Source organism: Camarhynchus parvulus, chromosome 4A, assembly GCF_901933205.1.
Source record: "Camarhynchus parvulus chromosome 4A, STF_HiC, whole genome shotgun sequence".
NCBI classification, from domain to species: domain Eukaryota; kingdom Metazoa; phylum Chordata; class Aves; order Passeriformes; family Thraupidae; genus Camarhynchus; species Camarhynchus parvulus.
This window is the reverse complement of record NC_044600.1, coordinates 8,039,072-8,057,346: the sequence shown is the minus strand read 5'-3', so window position 1 is coordinate 8,057,346 and position 18,275 is coordinate 8,039,072. Positions and strand designations below refer to the sequence as shown.

The 18,275-nt window shown below is 40.5% G+C and overlaps 1 protein-coding gene across 3 annotated transcripts in view; it reads right to left on the bottom strand.

Annotated features, from left to right (window-relative positions):
- Positions 1-6,636: 6,636 nt before the first annotated feature.
- DOCK11 (dedicator of cytokinesis 11) overlaps positions 6,637-18,275 on the bottom strand; it is a 75,636-nt gene continuing 63,997 nt past the window's right edge. For 2 of the 3 annotated variants that reach the window (XM_030967506.1, XM_030967507.1), the window contains 9 exons: positions 16,981-17,087; positions 15,888-16,010; positions 14,909-15,022; positions 12,988-13,134; positions 11,917-12,127; positions 11,407-11,600; positions 10,843-10,943; positions 9,526-9,664; positions 6,998-7,137 (listed from right to left, as the gene is read on the bottom strand). In XM_030967506.1, coding sequence (XP_030823366.1) covers positions 7,015-7,137; positions 9,526-9,664; positions 10,843-10,943; positions 11,407-11,600; positions 11,917-12,127; positions 12,988-13,134; positions 14,909-15,022; positions 15,888-16,010; positions 16,981-17,087 — 1,259 coding nt within the window. In that variant the 3' untranslated portion in view covers positions 6,998-7,014. Of the gene's footprint in view, positions 7,138-7,231; positions 7,245-9,525; positions 9,665-10,842; positions 10,944-11,406; positions 11,601-11,916; positions 12,128-12,987; positions 13,135-14,908; positions 15,023-15,887; positions 16,011-16,980; positions 17,088-18,275 lie in introns of all 3 variants that reach the window. The other variant, XM_030967508.1, reaches the window with a different exon arrangement.

Genomic DNA, 18,275 nt, shown 5'->3' with positions numbered 1-18,275 from the left:
CACTCACGAAGGTCTCGTTCTGCGAGTCAAAGTCGTTTTCCTTTTACAACTGGGTTCACACTTGTCTGCTACAGCTATTGAACTGTGCCCCAGACGGGTATGGTTCATGTCCTCTACCAGGAAAGCAGCTACGTTAGCACATCCCCGAGCAGTTCTCTTGATCTCGGAGCAGTTATTCAGCCCCCGGCAGAATGCCGCTTTTCAAAATCCCTCCTGAAAATTGAGCTAATTTCTACAGTTCTCATTTGTGCTAAAAATGCATATTGATCTTTTTTTTCATCCACAAATTTCCGCAAACTCCCTCTCCTTCAGCCCTTTCCAAATACAATATGGTCACTTGGAATTTTGCTCTCACATTTTTTATGGGAGAGATGCAGCAAGTCTTCCAAAATTTTCTCAGAACTGGGAATAGGACATAAGTGCTATTTTGATTCATTTCAGGAGAATAAAATATTTGCGATAAAAATTTCCCTTCAGAACCAGAATTTTGTGGTAGCTACCAAATATGGTCCTAGTTACCAACCAAATACAGGTATTCTAAAAATAGTACAGATCCAGCAGGGAGGAAACTTGGCTGAGTTTCAAGGCAAAATTTGTTAGTAAAACTAACTTATTCCTAACCCAACAGAATGTTTCAGTATTTACTCAGCTCTTCAAAGAGCTTTGGAAGAGTTCATCTGCTTTTTAGACACTCATTCTAGAAAAAGGGAAGTGGAGCTTTTTATGACAGGGTGGGGAGTATCCTGTGTTGATGCTGGGCTTTTTTTGCTTTTCTGCCTTTTTGTTTCCCTGTGAAGAGGACTTCCAGTTGCTCTTTAAAAGTGCCCAAGGACCTTGCAATTATAATCAAATAAACGTGGTTTAAAGTTCCAGGATGTGGAACATTTAAGCTGTGTGATGGAGGTTGGATTGTGCAATTAGAGCAAGCATGGGCTATGCCTGTTAGTGAGGACATTTGTAGAGTGGAGCTGATCCAAACTGATCCTCTCTTGCTTTCAGTTTCCTTGCTGTTTTCTTTCCTTCCTTCTTTCTGTTTTGTCCACTCCTTCCCCCAGCAGAGCCAATGCCAAGCACACATGCAATCGTTCATTGCTTTGGGCTGCCTGCCCATCAACGTTTTCGGCGGCTGGAACACTTTCCCCCCTCTCTCTTCCTTCTCCCTGAAAGCTCAACTCATTGTCATATTTCCGTCCCAATTCCCGGCAATCACAACTGCTGCCAGAGCCTTTGATCCCTGCCACCTACCAGAGACTTCCCATTTCTCAATCTCACTGAGTCCTGTCCTGCAGCTTTCTGTTGCAAATCTCATACTCGTTTATGTTCTTGTGAGCCAATGCACCTGCGCTGTGGTGACTGGAACTCGTACAGACACACCTGAGGAACCTTTCAAATGATCTCTTGAACAAGTACCTGGGGTATGGCTTCAGGTTTGGTATCAACTGATTTACAATCCTCTTACTGACCTGCCCTTGGCTGTGTGCTCCTGCCTTTTCCACCCACACAAACAAAGCCAGTGATTGTGGGGACATGCAGTGAGTTTGCAGATGCAAGAAAACAAAAATCCAATTTTTCCGGTGCATGTTCCCTAAATCAAATTAAGAAATTGTGCCAATGCCTGGTGTGCCTGCACAATCACCAAGTCCAGCAAGAGGCAACAATTATTAGCAGCACAGAGTCATGGGGAATTGTCCCTTTTGGGACCAGAAGTTATTCCACATCAATGTTGAGATTTCCGATTTTGCAGCAGCTTCTGTCAATACTTTAAGTCTCAGCCAAAATAATTACAGGCTCTTCAGAAGATGGCTGGAGTCAGTTCAAAAAAGGACTAGAATACAGCTGGATCTGAGGCACAAAAATCCAAAACTGTGTTGAAAAAAACCCAGTCTGACTCACATGGCTCCTCATGTCTTGACCTTTGTTGTGCTCTTTGGGGACATCTAGAACTTTGTGATTCACATGCACAACAGACACTAACTCTGCAAACTCTGAACTGCTGCCCAAGCCCTGCTGGAAATTAGAAATTCTGTGGAATAAAACCCACCTCCTTTGAAGAGCACTTTTGGGTGGACATGGAACCAAGCATGTTTGTGCAAATGTTGTATCTCCCACTCTGATAAATTCTATTACAAGCACATGCATCAACTTTTCTACTCACTACTCCCTAAGTATGAAGATCTATTTGAATTACCTTCTTATTTGGCAAGGGCCTTATTTGGCCTTTACTCACCAAGGGAGGCAGGGCATAAACCTGGTTTTACAGCTTTGGCCAAGGCTTGCAAGAGCTCCATACAGAAGCCCCAAAAGATAGAAGTAAAAAAAGCAGCTTTTCCTTTACCCTCTGGTGAGGTAAATAACAATTATACCTGACTTACATTACATAATGTAAGAGCTGGTTCAGCTGCCTGGGCATGTACATTATTCTAACCACCTTGTAGGTTGAGCCAGTTGAAGAAGAGCAATAATAAATACATCCCCAAAGAGCAAAAGTCTGAAAATTGTAACTTCAGAACAGAACAAAACCCACAAACTTACCGGATATTTTTTAGGAAATTAGGGTGATCTGCTGGGACATTTCCTTACGTGATTCAGCTCTTGTTTCTATTGTTAAATTTTTGTGTATGACTGTCTCTGTTTTCCCAATGAATCATATTTGTGGAATTTCCCTGAGCTGGATGTTGTGGTGCTCATGCTCCTTTAGGATTTTTCAGTCAGCATCTTGTATTTGCTGAATAGTTTAGTATTCACCATTTAATTTGGTGTACTTCTGTGTTTGAAGATTTATTTTGGTAACCTTCTTTAGGGGGTACACATGTGATAGCTCAGTGCACTAGGGTTTAGTCCCATGAATCTTACACTGATATTAGCTTCTGATCACTCACCCTGTTCTGTAAAATGAAGAAAAAAATGAAAAACAAAAAACCCTAGGCAAAACATGGTTATTGAAACACTTATTTTTCCTGGTTTTCTAGACTTTTATTTTGACCTGGAATAAACCCTGAACTTGACAGCAATGTGACTTTTTTTCCCTGAGTTCTTGTCAAAATTACTCATTATTCAAGAAAAAGGAAGTAAAAAGAGCAGTATAGGATGGCTGGTCTCAGGAAGCTCTTGAGCAGCTCTGTTCATCCTCTGTGTCCAGTACAGCAATTAAGAACCAAGGCAGATGGGAGGTGCTGTTCTTTCACACACAGAAGTTTAAACAGGGCTAGTACAACACTCAAAGGTAAACACGCAGGATAAAAGCACTCCTGTTATGGTTATGGAGCAGCAGGTGTTAGATTTACATGAGAAGAGAGTAAATTACATCCAGCTGAAATATTATATCTGTATCACAATTGGCTTGCCACTGCTTGGCATAAGCCTATTATTTGAAGTACTACAGTCTGGTTGTATAAGAATTAGCTGTACACAGTGCTCCTCAACACAGTAAGAACTCCCTTTTCAGTTAGAGAACTCATTTCTGTGAACATCAAATCAACCTGTGCTACTCTCCTCAAGTGGGTAAATTGGGTAAAATGTAATTTCCTTTCTATTAAGTTTTTGAGCCCATAATTTCCACTTACATTCTTCTCCAGTTTTTTTGGACTAAGTTACTCAAATCATAATGCGGAATCCCTGGAATTTGGTATCTTTAGAAAGGGAAAACAAACATATTTTACCTACTTTAAGACAAAGGTATTATGTTTGTGTAAAGTCTTATTCGATATCAAAATACCATGTTGTGTATGTTCAAAGGTCTTCTGGAACAAAACCAAACATTACACGCTACAGGTATTCTCTCATCCATGATTTTTCATTTGCTGGCCTATCTCATGAAAAGTCCTGATATCAGAAGAAGACTAGAACATCAAATAATATGTAAAAGTACATAATTTTCTGCAGTAAGCTCTTCATTCCAGATATTTTGGGGGAGAGGAAATGGAGCTCTGAGGTTATTTTTCTTAAACTGATACTTTCTAATCCCTCTGCAGAGAAAAAGCAGTAGGTCCAAGACAGAAAATGTTTATACTTTGCTTACTTGGTAAATCTCTAAAAGCAAGTTCTTGTACATAAAATTCTGGCAAATCCTTTGTTGCTTTGTATGCCTATTTGTAACCTATCTGGCTCTGGGACATCCCATTATCCAAACCAATCCTGATATTTTGAATACCCAATCCTCTTAATCCTCACAGACACTTCATCCCATTTCTTTTCCTTTTGTGCAAAATTACCAAGGCAACCATTCTGAAGACTTGCTGTATTACACAGCAGTTTTACAGCAAAAATCATTAGAGGCACACAAATAAAATATGTAATGTAGCCAAACTGAGGTATAGAAAAAGTGCGTGCCAGGATGTCATTTGAAATATGTTCCACTAATTTTTCAAGACTAAAAAATCCTGCCATTCCTTAGGCAAGATAAGAAAATAAAAAATGTTAATGAAGAATAAACATTTCTATTTTTCTCAAACAGGTAGCAAATATGATGTACCCAATGTGAGTATCAGCTACTTAAAATAGGCACATATACAGTACAATCTCCAGATATATCTGTGAGTTAAGCTCTTTTAGCCATAAATAAGAAAAGATCTGCAGAATTTCCCTAAACTGGGACAATTAAGTAAGAAAAGGATAGATGGAGAAAATGTGATCATCTTCTTGGCATCATTGTCCAAAAACAGCTGTAAAATAATGGCCACTCCTCATCCTTTCTAGATGGGTGAATACACAAAGGAAAAACAAGTTGGTTTGTTACCAGTCTTTTTATAACCTATCTAAAAAATAGATTTTTCTGTAGAAAATAAAAAAAATTATTTAGCAGCACAGAAGGCTAATCCTTAGGGCATAGTATTTATGTAATTCATTAAAACTGCAAATAAGTGTATCTTCTGAAATGCAGTGACTGTATATATTCTAATTGGACTGATATTAAGCACTTCTTTTTTGGCCCAGTTACTGTGACAGCTTTCCAGTATATGACAGTGAAATGGCAGAACAACTCCAATATCAACAGCTTCAGAAGTTCAGACAAAAATTCATCTTGGACCATTAAAGACATCTGAAGATACAAGTAAGAATTCCACTGGAATTCCAGTAAAGATAAGGAATAGAAATTGAAAATTCAGCCAACCATATTATCTCAGAACATTAAAAACATCAAAAAACATGCATAAGGGTCTCCCTGCAAATCCAGGAAAAGGAGGTTTTCTGTAGTATCTGAAAGAGCTACAGTGCAAGAGCTTTTGGATGTCTGCATCTCATACATCTGCTGACTGTAGTCAAGATATACTTTTACTATGGATATTTAGAGGCCAATTAGCTCCAAAGGTATCTTGTATTAGATTGACTAATAATGAGCTTCACACCTCTTAGTAAAGTAATTTGGAAAACTCTCACTATACGCTTTTAAATATTATTTGTTGAAAGATAACAACGAGGAAGGTGCTAACCATATTTACACACACTAATCTCTCTTCCTGTTACTTAAACTTTGTGCTAAATTTAGAGCCTGTCTGGCACAAAAGCACATAGAAGCAGAAATGTGGCAGGTTCGTTATAGGCACATCTGTATTTTGCTTGAAACAGCTAATGGGTGAATTTATGGATCACAACATTATTTTCTTAGAATACAAATAATTGTAGGTATTTAGAATCATGCATAATAAACATTTTGAAATGTGGTCCAGTTACTATTTGAAGATAATTTTTGTCAAAGACTTAGAAGCTTCACATTTTATAGACACGACAGCCAAGCTAAATTCCCAGCTGAAGTCCTTTTATTATGGCATTTTTTTTACACATCCTTAAAACTCCCACCCTTCCCATATGAACTACTGGAACCATATTTACAATTGATAGGATTTTGAAAAACACAGATGTTAAAAATGTCACTGGATAAAAGAATTACTGAACTGTGTTCTTTCTTCTTCCTGAATCTGAAGCATGTTATTAAAAAAGAGGCAGAGAATGTATGAAAGCTTTGGGAAGGGGAAGAAGAATAAAAGAATTCTGGAAAATACATTTTCTTCAACCATTTATCAGACAAAAACAATGAGCTTTCAGAGAACAAATCTGCTTAACAGGAGGGAACATGCATGACTTGTGGTGCTAACAAATCCCTCAATTTTGTATAAGTTATTTTGATGTGCTGCAAGTTTTTAAACTACATCTCTCTGATTATTAGAATTTTTTCCAAAAGTTATTAAAGCACCTTATAATTTCCAACTCAATTGAAGCTGTTCTCAGAGTTCATATCTGTGTGAGACCATGAGTGGCAAGCAGGAGAAAACTCTTATCAAATGACACATCTCTCAGGTTTGCTCTCAGTGAGTACAATCCATCCTCTCCTGCAGCTGTGAAAATTTACCCAAAATTGGAATCAGCTACAGTAAGCTCGTCTTTCATGGAGATTACTTAGAAATATCTGCTCTGAGGATGTATGAAAATTGTAATTCCTGACTTAGGTTTTATTATTCCAGACTAGGGCAAGTTCACTCTCATTGAGTGCAAAATAGTATGGGGCTCCCATGTCACTTTTAAAAAGAGAAAGGTCTCTTACCAGTAAATACAATTTCTCCTTCATGTCCCCTGTCCAACAAAGCTTTTAGCAGCAAATATGATAAAATGCTAATTTCTATATACTCTATAGTCCTTCTATTTACAAAGTACTTTTACATTTTATTATATTCCATTGTACAACTTTACACAGTACGTCATTGTTTCAATTCATAGTTCAGCAATTCAACATGTATTTAGATAATTGCCTTTCCACATCCTGCTGTTCCTTTAGCATAAAAAAAATAGTAGAAAACAAGCACAGTGGTGCAATGTCCAGGCACTTTCAATGTTGCTCAGCAAAATAAGCAAGCACCCTGTTTGAAAGCATGGCAACTTTTTTTGTGGGGAAAAAAAAATGAAGCAAAACAAACCAAACCACCCTGCAATTCAATCTTTGCTCATCATGGATGGTTTTAAACATCCTTTGTACAGTTCCAAGAATTCCTGAGGAGGCTCTGTAAAATATGACTGATATGTTTATATGTCAGCAGTGGGTCTGAGTGAGCAGTAACTTCCATCACCAGAGGTTCCACTGATCGCACAGAAGACGTGAAGGGAGTCCTGCATCCACGGTGAATGCATTGTGTCTTCATGATAGATCTAAACAAAGCAAAACAACCACAAATTCAGTACAGATTTTACTTCATTATTATAATCAAGCTGTTTAAAAAGGTATGCAAAAGAGATATCCAACCTTGTCTTCAAAGCTGTTTCACAAAGGCAGCGTAACAAAGAAATGAGAAAGAAGAATGGTTTAGTGATTTCTGTAGCATTAATACAAACACCATTCTGTGTATTACTAGATCACTTTTAGTTACAACTAGGCACTGTGGGAAAGAAACAGTTCCCTGTATAACAATTTTTTATTATGTCTCAGCAGTAACAGAATTCTAATAGGTTTTTTATGAGCATGGGGACTACATGCAGCTAAATCCCAAAGACACTCACTACCTCTGTGTCCACATTTTGTGCTTTGCAGCCAGAAAGACACCCTGACAACACAGGATCCAGCTGGAATGACAGAGCTGACTGTGCATTTATTTTCACCATGTGGTTCACCAGTCAAATTAGTTACTCAGAAATTGCAGTAGTGAAACTCAGATCACTGGCCATCATAAACAGCCTCTGGACACTCAGCTTTCTGCCAGTCTCTGGAATTTCCTGGACCTGTTCAGCTCCAGTTTATAAATTTTTTGTGTTTACATTGTAGCTTAAAAGATCTGTAAATAGGCCACAGGCTGACCCAATGATTACCCATCTTCTCTTGCATCTCAAACAAAGGGCAATGCCTGTGCTGCTTTAGGACACTGACAATATTCAGAAAAGCATATGCTACTTGCAGTGAGAACCCTAAGTTAATGCACTATACTTTTTACATTTAACTGAGTAATGCTGCAAAATAAGAAAACTTATTCCATTAGGATGAATTTGTTAGATATTAGGTCATTTGATGGCAATGAAAAGTTCAAGTCAGCTGTTGTACATCATGTTGTGCAACTATAAAGAACAGAGTTCATAAACACGGTATTTTAAGCTGCCTTTTGAGCTATTTCAAGAAGAAAGTAAAAAGTGTATCCTTCCCAGGGAGCCCTTCACTTGGACATTTCAGTCATACTTTGCCCATTAATCTTAGCTATTGTACTTTGACAGTGCAGGACTGAGTGATTTGTTTTTGATTTGACTATTGCAAAATTCAAAAGCCACAAAAGTTTCAGCAGCTGCATGCAAATAAGAAGTCTTGGCACTGGCAAACAGCTTAGAGTAAACAGGTGGCAGCTCTTATGAACAAGCCTCTCTGCAGGTAGTGGCAATGAAAAAACCAGTGTGCTAAATGTGCAAAATCTATAGTTTGCACACTAAAACAATGGTGGCCATGAGCAGAATAGAAGGGGAATCTAACAAAAGCAACAGAAATGCACCAGTCACTCTCAGATGGATCCACCCTTAACACTCCTACAACAAAATTCACCCCCATCATGAGACTGCTTCCCTGAAATGATATTGTACTATTCCATAACAAGACTCTGATTCCCATAAGCATTATTTCATTGTAAATCAACCTCATTTACAAACAGCAGCCTGGTGCAGTTGTATCATTTTGCCATTTGTATATTTTTTACTTAGTGTGAACAACTACTCAACTAACTCATTTTTAGTGAGTTAACATGTTGCATCCTTAATTCATAGTCACACATAGACTGTATATTGACTAACTGGAAGATCCTGAAAGCATTCTTCTAAACTTCATGTTGTATGGACCACAGTGCAGTCTGTACTGTTGATTTTATATCCTTGATGCTATAACTCTACAAGCTTTCTTTTGTCATAATGAAGGCAACATTGAAGACCAGAGGCATGGAAATTACTTCAGAAAGACAGTTCTCATCTAATTTCACAGCATGATACTAGATAGAATTACAACTGCTCTTTGAATCTCTCACCTCTCTGATGCTACTATTAAAAAGTATTTTCCTATTAAGATCCAAGAAAACATAAAATCATAGATCAGATACAGATACACTAGCATGAATTTGTGCATAGAAATGGCATGTTGGCATTAGGCAAAAATTATAAGAAAACATATATAAGGAAAAATAACATTTAAAAAAACCCATAAGCTGGCTATAACTGAGGAAATGGAGATTCTGCCAGAGAACTTTGACCTGGGACATCTTTAAAATTTTCAACTATGATGCAGAACGTGGCACAGGATTTCTGATGCTCATGGCAGGCAGTGGTGTGTCCTGAAGACTCCACCCTGCAGCACTCTGAATACCAACTTCAGGCTGACATCTCCAGTCAACAGAAAGCATTTTTAGGAACCCACCAACTCCACTGCCTAATTTTCACATTCGCTTACTCGCTCATTTTTATTTAGCTACAGAACACAAGGAGCGAGCACATTTTCAGTTCCCAGCCAGTTCTCAGCTTAGTCAGTTTTCCAGCACAGAGAGCCACCTCTGTGGGCTCCCCATGTGCAGTACGTGCCTGTTCATGGATGATGTCAGAAAGCTCTTTCACCATATCCTGGAAGTTTGACTTTAACCCCTCGTGGTACTCCACTTGATCCTCCTTAATGAGACGCTCGTTGAGCTCCAGAGCAATTCCACAGGCTTGGATAAACTTCCTGGGGAGGAAAGGAATGAACTTGGGGCATTACAACAGTCCAGTCTTCTATCAAAGCAAGCAACTGAACAGACAGGCAAATCTCAGTATTTCCCACCCCCTCTTCTCCTGTGTTTGGGGCAAGGCATATTCCAGGGGTATCCCTGGCCCAGTGAATCAGGGAATGAAGAGGGACTGCAACACAGGCATTGGGCTTTCTGCTGGAGCTCCTGTGAGCCTGGACCCTCAGGAGGTGGGACAGCCAGTCCTGCAGAGCTGGCCAGAGCTGGGTGTGTGTGACACAGCAGGGCTGTCAGAGGTCAGGCACCCTCCAGAAGGAAATTCACACCATGGGGAGCTGTAGTGCTCTTTCTGGGGTCTGTTATTGTTCCTTTGCTTCATTTAACACACATATTTTCCTTTTTTATAAAACTCAATAAAAATACATTTACAACTGAAATGGAGACTGGGTTTGCACTGCAAGGCTGGAAAGTAAAACCATGCATGGCATGTTCTCAGGGATTGCTCCCTGACTGCCAGGTTACTTGGTACACGGAAGGAGAATGGGATTAGCCCAAATGCTGCTTTCTTCATACAGTGAGAATGGAGAAATGGGTGAAATGGGAGCCACCAGCAGAGAGTAAAAAATCCAGGGGCCTGTGGGCAGCTGGTTGCACCTGAGAGGTCCAGAAATTGGAAAAACACCTGTTCAAGTCACAGAGTTTCAAAAATTAGCAACAGAAACAAGATCAGTGCTCTTCCATCAACTGAGAAAGGACTTGCTTTAAAGTATTTTAAGTTCATCATTAGCTAGCAAAAAATCCACTTGGAAAAACTGGCAAACAATGCACAACATCCCTTGAGCCTCTGGACTGTCAGATCTCTGGTTTTCAAACATACTTTATGTGATAATCTTAAAAACCCACACAAACTGTGGAAGCAAGTGTTCAAGCAAATCTCCTCATGGAGAGCACAGCCCTAGACTTGGGAACATATATCTTGATGTATATAATCTTGACATATATAATTTCATTGGCTTTTTTCATATGTGTGAGCACCCACAACCCCATGAGACTTGGATCTTTATAAGACATTTGTAAGTATCCAGCATCTGCTGAGTTTGGAGACAGACAAAAATATAATCAGAGCATGTACCATCTTCCAACCAGCTGCTAGTTTTTATTATATTAGAAATCCTACCTGAACATTTCTTTTAACTCATTCACCTTCTTGGCAGGATATTTGCTGGACTGGCTGTCACTTAGGAAAGCTCTGGCATAGGCCAAAGGACCAGCATTAACCTAGAATGAAAGAAGAAATCATTTATGCTAGAACTCCTGCTGAGATAAAAAGAGATATTAATATTGTTTCCTCATATTTTCCTCTTATTTCTGTGTGGAAAAGCAGCATGGTCTGAGTCCTAAGGTCACTCATCCAGCTTGAGAAGGCAGACTCACAAAAAGCACTTTGTGCCTGATCCCTACATACAACCTTCAAGTTTTAAGTATGTTTCAGCAGTTACTTAAGGCTAATTACTGTGCAATTACACTTGGACTTGACACTGTAAACAGCACTGGAGGAAATGTTTATTCCCATGAGCCAGCAGCGTGTGTAGCACTGAAGGCGACAGGGAGCCTGTGCTGGAGGCTGCAGCCCTGAAGCCTGGGTAGTTAATGATTTCTGGAATGTAAATGTGCTGTGACCATGCCTCACCCCGAGCTGTGCATGTAAATGCAATTGTGAACAGACATCAAACAGACTGACCTGCACAGAGACACAGCCCTGCAGTTTGAGCTGCAGCTGGATCATGTCAACATCACCAGCAGAGCTGCAGAGTTGCTGCAGCTCTGCTGTCTTGTCCTTTATTTCATCAGTAGCGACATCAATTGGCTTTAAATTAACTTGATGTTCATAATTGACTGGAATTCTCTTCTTAACATATGGGAAGGAGTTCAAAGCTAGCAGAAACAGCAAAAGAAATGCATAGACTGAGAAGTCATATGAGCAGCACACAGGAGTACTCTTCATAGAACATATACAGGCAGATTCTTGCCCCTGGGGAAATGAAATCCCAAACAAGGCTATAATTTACCAGGAAGGTTTTTTAATCTGTGGAAATGTGCACCTAAGAATTTCCCCCTCCCAATCAGAATATTGTCTCACAATTCTGATTAAGCTGAGAGAATTTGTCATACTTCTTTAATATTTTCATGAGCTAGAACAAGTCTCCTAATAGTTACTGATACTGTTTCATGTTCAGGTATTTGTACTTACTAGTTAGAATGGTCCTTTTTTTGCATTGCTCTTCCACACTGCCATGCTTTTTTCCAGATAAAGTGTAAGGAGTTTCAAACACAAATCTATTGATATTATGATTTCTTTCAAATTCAGTTTTTCTTTCAGACATTTCTTTGTCTTCAAAGTAGGGCTTCACATAAGTCACTTGAATATGGGCATACTTGGGATCAAGGTCTTTAATGTTGACCTATGAAATAAGAGGGTTACTCACAGGGGGAGCAAAGGTTAATAAGTTATAATTGGCTAATCTATTCATTGGGATCTGATTTAAAATAAATGCCTGCTGGTCTGGCCTCACTGCAGGAAGGCCAATGACATGCCAAATGCTCATTTTGCCTTCAGGTACTATGTCTAGACCATCCACCAGCAGATAAGACAAGGAGGTGTGGCACAAGAAATACATCACATGGTGCCAAACAAGCTGTTCCTGCAGCAGGCAGTCACATCCCCTGACCCATCAAGGCAGCACAGGCCTGAGCCACTCAGTCCTTTTAATATGACCACAAAGTTTCCAGACCATGATCCAGTGCTCATGCAGTGCTGGGCCAGCCAAACCTGCAGGCCTGCACTAAACCAGCTTTGGGATCACCAGCACTGTCTTTGGTAACCCAGACAAATCCCACTGCAGCCTAAGGGCATGCACAGCTCTTACAGGGAGCATAAATAAGTATTCCATGTGAAAAGAAAGGAGCTAAGGCTGCAAGGCCCCAAGAGGTTTTCTTTTAGACTTGTAGCATCAAAGCAACAAGAAGTAACTCTGCTTCCAGTCACCTGATGCTCTGTGCTGGCTTCTAATGCCTTCAGCAAGGCTCAGTGCAGTGGGGATTGCAATTTCCGTTCCTAATTCACACCTGGGAGCCACAGCAGCACCAGCACTTGTCAAGCTGTGCAACATGTCCACATACAGGAGCAGAAGAATGCCAGGGGCAACTGGAAGCAGGTGTTTGTAAGAGGGTGGAGGAGAGGGCTCATTCTCCCACTGGCAGAAGGAAGGGATGCTCTGTCATCCTCCTTCAGTTCCACAGAGCATGCAGTTTATAACTCTACCTTATTAGAATCCTGGATAATCTTTACAGTCTCTGACCCAAATTTTTCTCCATAAAGTTTAAGAAGTCTGAAGGAGATCTCCGAGAGGCCTGTCAGTTTGGGCTCCTTATAGACATATTCCTTCCCATCTTCTTCCTCAAAGAATGTCTGGCATTAACAACAACAAAAAAAAACCAACAAAAAACCCAGTGAGGAATAGCTGTGTTTCTTCATTTAGAAAACTTTTATGTTACATTTGCTGTTTGTAAAGCAAGCTTCTACTAACATTTCAGAAAGCCAAACAGTTCTGGAAGGCTATGGCTCACAAAGTCTCACTGAACTTTGCCTGTTTAATCGCTTCCTTCAAAAATGGTCTAAAAAAAAATTCTTCAACCAATATAAACACAACGCATAATTACTTGAGTACAACCAGTGAGAAATCTAAACTATGTGGAAGATGGTTTGGCCAGCATTTGACCTTTTGGAAGGTTAGAAAGAGATAGGCAGGAGAAAAAACCACAAAAACAAGGTACAGAGAAGGAGCAGAAAGATACATGAGGAAGCCCTGACAGCAGAGCCACAGGAACAGTCTGAAATTGAAGAATTTGTGTAAGCTGCAAGAGACTTTAAGCAATAAAAAAAGAAATCGGTTTCCTGTGCTTTAATTCCTCTTGTATGCAGGGAAGTGGGATTTGGTGTATTTACTGTAAATGGAGACCAAAACACATCAAAGGCTGTGTTTGCATCACCAGTCTTACCCATAATGGAAACAGCATGGGAACTTCATGCTTTGGTGAAGTGTTCCAGTTAGAACTTGTGACACAACGTTAAGCTATCTGTGTGTAGCTGGAATATAAAGCCAGAAAAGCTTCAAAGTGCAAAACTGGAACAAGTACTGGTTGTTGGGATGCTCCACAGCTCAATTTTAAGGGCTGATCCAGTTATTTCCAGCTTCCAGAAAACTAAGCCAGCAGTTGTTTCCTTTTATCTGTTGCTAATCTTATTTACTTTTTACATATCCAAAGTTACAGAGAAGATGAGGGTAAATATAAAATGCATGTCTGCTGCAGCAAAAGTCACTGCTCTGGTATGTTGTGACAGTGACATTCAAAGGTACAAACCCATGATGGTTTCAGGGGTATTCATCACCTCCTCGAAAAGAAGGAATAAGGAAAGGCAAGGCTAATATAATTTACATGGTGTTTTCTAAAGAGGGGTCCTGCACCTCCTCTTGGTTAACTCCTCAAGCAGAAGCAGGTTGTTCAGAGACAGAAAGGACATGAGGGTATCACACTTTATTAACTGCTATAGGGGGAGAAAAAAAATAAAACCACAACTGCTCTTAAGCTCAGAAGACTTCAATGAGCTATGATAAGATCATGCCACTTCCTGACACTCTGTGCCCCAGATCTTACTCAGTTTTTCAGCTACCTCAGCTAACACTAGTACTACCTATCTCTACATGTGTGTAATCAACATTGACAGATATTTTGCCTCCAGCTTCTCTCATAACCTTTTACTCTGCTAATACCCAGAAGGGAGCAGCATTTTTCTGTAGAAAAAAAAAAGTCTGTTACTCTTTATATACTATGGTTATAGTTATATACTGTTACCAGTTATATACTATACACACTAAATTGTGTCTGTGTAACCTACAATAACTATAATTACAAAAAAACCCTCAGTGTTTTCTGAGCCCACTAAGGCATTTCCTAACTGCTGAGTTGTTTTAAGAAAAGCCTACCAGCAGAATCATAAACTTTATAATAAATCAAGTGCTCCTGGATACAAACCCTCATCCCCAGCGTGCAATACCAAAACACTCATGTAGACACTGGTGGCTGTAGCAGAGGAATTTTTCAACTCCAGGTCTGACAGAGCAGCAGCTTTTGGGCCAGGATGCCTGGTGAGGGGCAGCTGGCAAGCCAGTGTGTATACTCACTTGTCCATAAAAGGCCACTCTGAAAAAGGTTCCAAGAAGCCTCTTCCTTGAGTGCATTACTTCCAATATCTTAGCATATGCTCCGTGAAGTGTTCTGTACAGCTGGGTGAGTTTCTGGAAATTAGATTTTAACATTATGAGGAAAGCAGGATTTTCCAAGCAGCACATTCTAGCTAACACCAGAAGCCTCAGAGACACCTGAACAAAATCCTCTGGAGAATTGAAACCTTTATTTCTAAAGAGGTTGAACTCATGCAGTCTTGTTTGAAAAATCTGGTTTTAAGTAGATGCTTAGTGTCAGGTCTGCAAGGTACCACAGATTGCAGAACTGCCCCTGGAAAGAAGGCTCAGTGCACTGTCTCAGGGTGTTTCCTGACTGAGCCTTCACACACAGAGCAGCCGACAATATTTTACCCAGAAAGTCTTTTTTTGATTAAAAACAGCTTTAGAATGAAAAAATCAGTCGAGGTAAGGCTCCCCTCGGGTTCAGTTATATGGCTGGATGTTCTGTCATGGCAGAGGGAGGGAAAGAGGACCACTACTAAGCTGAAGCACAGGTCACAGCACATGGGGAAAGCAGCAAGGCTGGGAACAGCCTCCTTCCTTCCCCTCCACTTGCCATTGAAATACCCACAGATCTAGTCCTTTCTTTGAGCTCCTCTCATTCTGTTTTTAACCCTTAAACACCTCAGGTCTCAAAAAGAATCCAGCTTCGATGAGCATATGGAATGACAGGTTTTTTTACAGGAAGGAAGGTGGTAATTATTCACTAAACATGAGTCGCCCATGTCACTAGCTTCGATAAATACCTTTCAGATCACTGCTTTCACTAATTTCTTTAATAACCAGCAATGAGGCACAGTGTGTGCTTTACTGACACTAATTTAGTAACTCATAACATCAAAAATAAAAAAAGTTCCCTGTTTCTTATTTCTCAGCAGCCTAGAAAATTACCTGCTCTGTGCAAACTAATACCCACCTCAAATTCACGCCGCTTTTCATAAATAGGAATGATCAGTTTGGAAACCTCAGAAATTGTTTCGTAACGCTCTGCCTTCCACAGGCCATCTATACACTGCTCCAGCAGCTCCACCAGGACCTCCTGTGACAGCCAGATGGGTGGTGTTACTAACACTCCAGCTCAGAAGATAAAACCATTTTAACTTCAGATACTTCTATCAGATCCCAGAATAAGTAATTGCAGTTACATAAGTTTAAACACACTGTATTCCTGGCCTTTCTAAAGGCATTCTAAATTTGGGGGAGGGGGAAGGGGAAGAAGAAGGACAAGTTATTTTTTAAAAGTTCATTAATTCTTCATAATCCATTAGCATAATAGCCAGCAAGTATGTCCTGGTTCTTTAGTTACTCCCCCAGAAAAATGCAAAAACTCTGGGAGAGTATGGACAGGACAGCACTGGAGATCAGAGGTGTGTGACTAAGAAACACATCCAAGGAACAAGTATTGGCTGTGATGCCAAGGATCCTCAAGCCTTGATGAATGGGCAGCTGGGCTGCAGGGCCACCTTGCTCAGCCACATGGCCAAAGCAAGGCAGCTGCACATGGATGGTGCAGAAGTTCTTGTGAGGCTTCATGAGTCATGGGTGGATCTACCCACTTCCCCAAGGCCTTGCTAGGGTTTCTGGATTGTTCTGCTATCGTGGTGTCCTGCAGAACAGCCCTAACTCCAGGGGCACCCTAAGATGACCTCTCCTTTGCAGAGCTTGACTTTGTCTTGCCCCTTCTTGGAAACACCACACCCGGCTGTGCTGCCCTGTGCTGGCAACATCAGCACTTGCATAACACATCAGGCAAAGGCTCTGGTGCTGCTTTTTCAGCCTCAGTGCTAGAAAAGCCCTTCACAGAACCAAGAACTTACATCAGTTTTACCTGTCTGAATCATACACATAAAATTCTCCAGAGCAGATTTCTCTTGGGAAATTGGAGGGGAACAGTCTTGTTTACAGACAGCAGTGCACAACTGCAATTTGTTAGAGCTCCTATAAATGAAGTCTAAAACTAAACCCTAACCAGCTATCAAATATCCTGTATCCATAGTACAGGAGCTCACCTCACTGTAATGTACATCCATCATGCCACCGTCTTCTTTCATTGCACCTTCTTCATCAATGTTGGGAGTGATCTTCCTGAAGGCAGCACATCCACTGGGAAACAGTTCTGCAGCAGACAAAAGCAAATGGATTAGTGGAATTATCTCAAATGTGTCATGCTGATGTGCTTTAACCTGAGCTGGCAAATCAATACCACTCAACAACACTCACTGCCTCACTCAGCCCTGGTGGGATGAGGAGGAAAATCAGGGAAAAGAAGTAAAACACATGGGTTGAGATAAGAACAGTTTAATAATTGAAACAAAGTAAACTAGGGAAATAATAATAACAGAGAGAGATATATAAACCTCAAGAAAATCAAGTGATGCACAACACAGTTGCTCATCACCTACTGACCAATGCCAAAACCATCCCCAGACTGGCCCCCTTTCCAGGTAACTCTCCCAGCAAATGCATTGGGCACAACATCCTGAGATGAGAAATATCCCTTTGGCCAGTTCAGGTCAGCTGCCCCAGCTACTCTCCTTTCCCAGGTTTTTGTGCAGCTCCTCACTGGCACAGCACAAGACACTGAAGAAGTTCTTGGCTTAGAGTAAATGCTACTGAGAAACAACCAAAGCAGCCATGTGCTGTCAACATTACGCTCATACTGAACCCAAAACAGAGCACCAGCTACCAAGGAAGAAAAGTAACTCTATCCCTACCCAGCTATTGCTGGAGAGCTGGGGGGTAAGCACACAGAGCTGTACACTCCCAGCAAGGAAGCACAGTTAGGTACCCCAAAACTTTGGGTAGTTCAGCCTTCACTGAATCATTCCAGCCTCTGTATATGCAAAGAGTGCCAGGAACAGAAATAACTCAATGTTCAGAATTAATTTAATATTCTTTTGGACTTGTTCCTCTTCCCTTTTAGGAGTTCTCCTTTACCACTACTTGTGGTAAGCAGCCTTTGTGTACAAATAAAACATTGCAACTTTCAGTACCCCCCTCTCTGCAGCCATGTGAAACAAGAACAAGTCCTGATTTTTCCCACTTTGCCAAGACAAAGTACAGAATCTGGAGGGACTCCAATCCCCCTGAGCAGGGCACTGAAGAACTTTCCAGCCAAGGCAGTGTATGTAATCAGCTGTCATGCAGCCTTAACTTTCTGAAACGTTAAGGGTCCACTTCAACAATTACTCCCTTAAATGGAAATGAGAAATAGGGTCAATATATCAACTGCAGAACAGGTATTTAAAATAAAACGTGCAATGTGGTGTAACTTGAGAACACACAGCTCTGTCCTTCCTTCCTG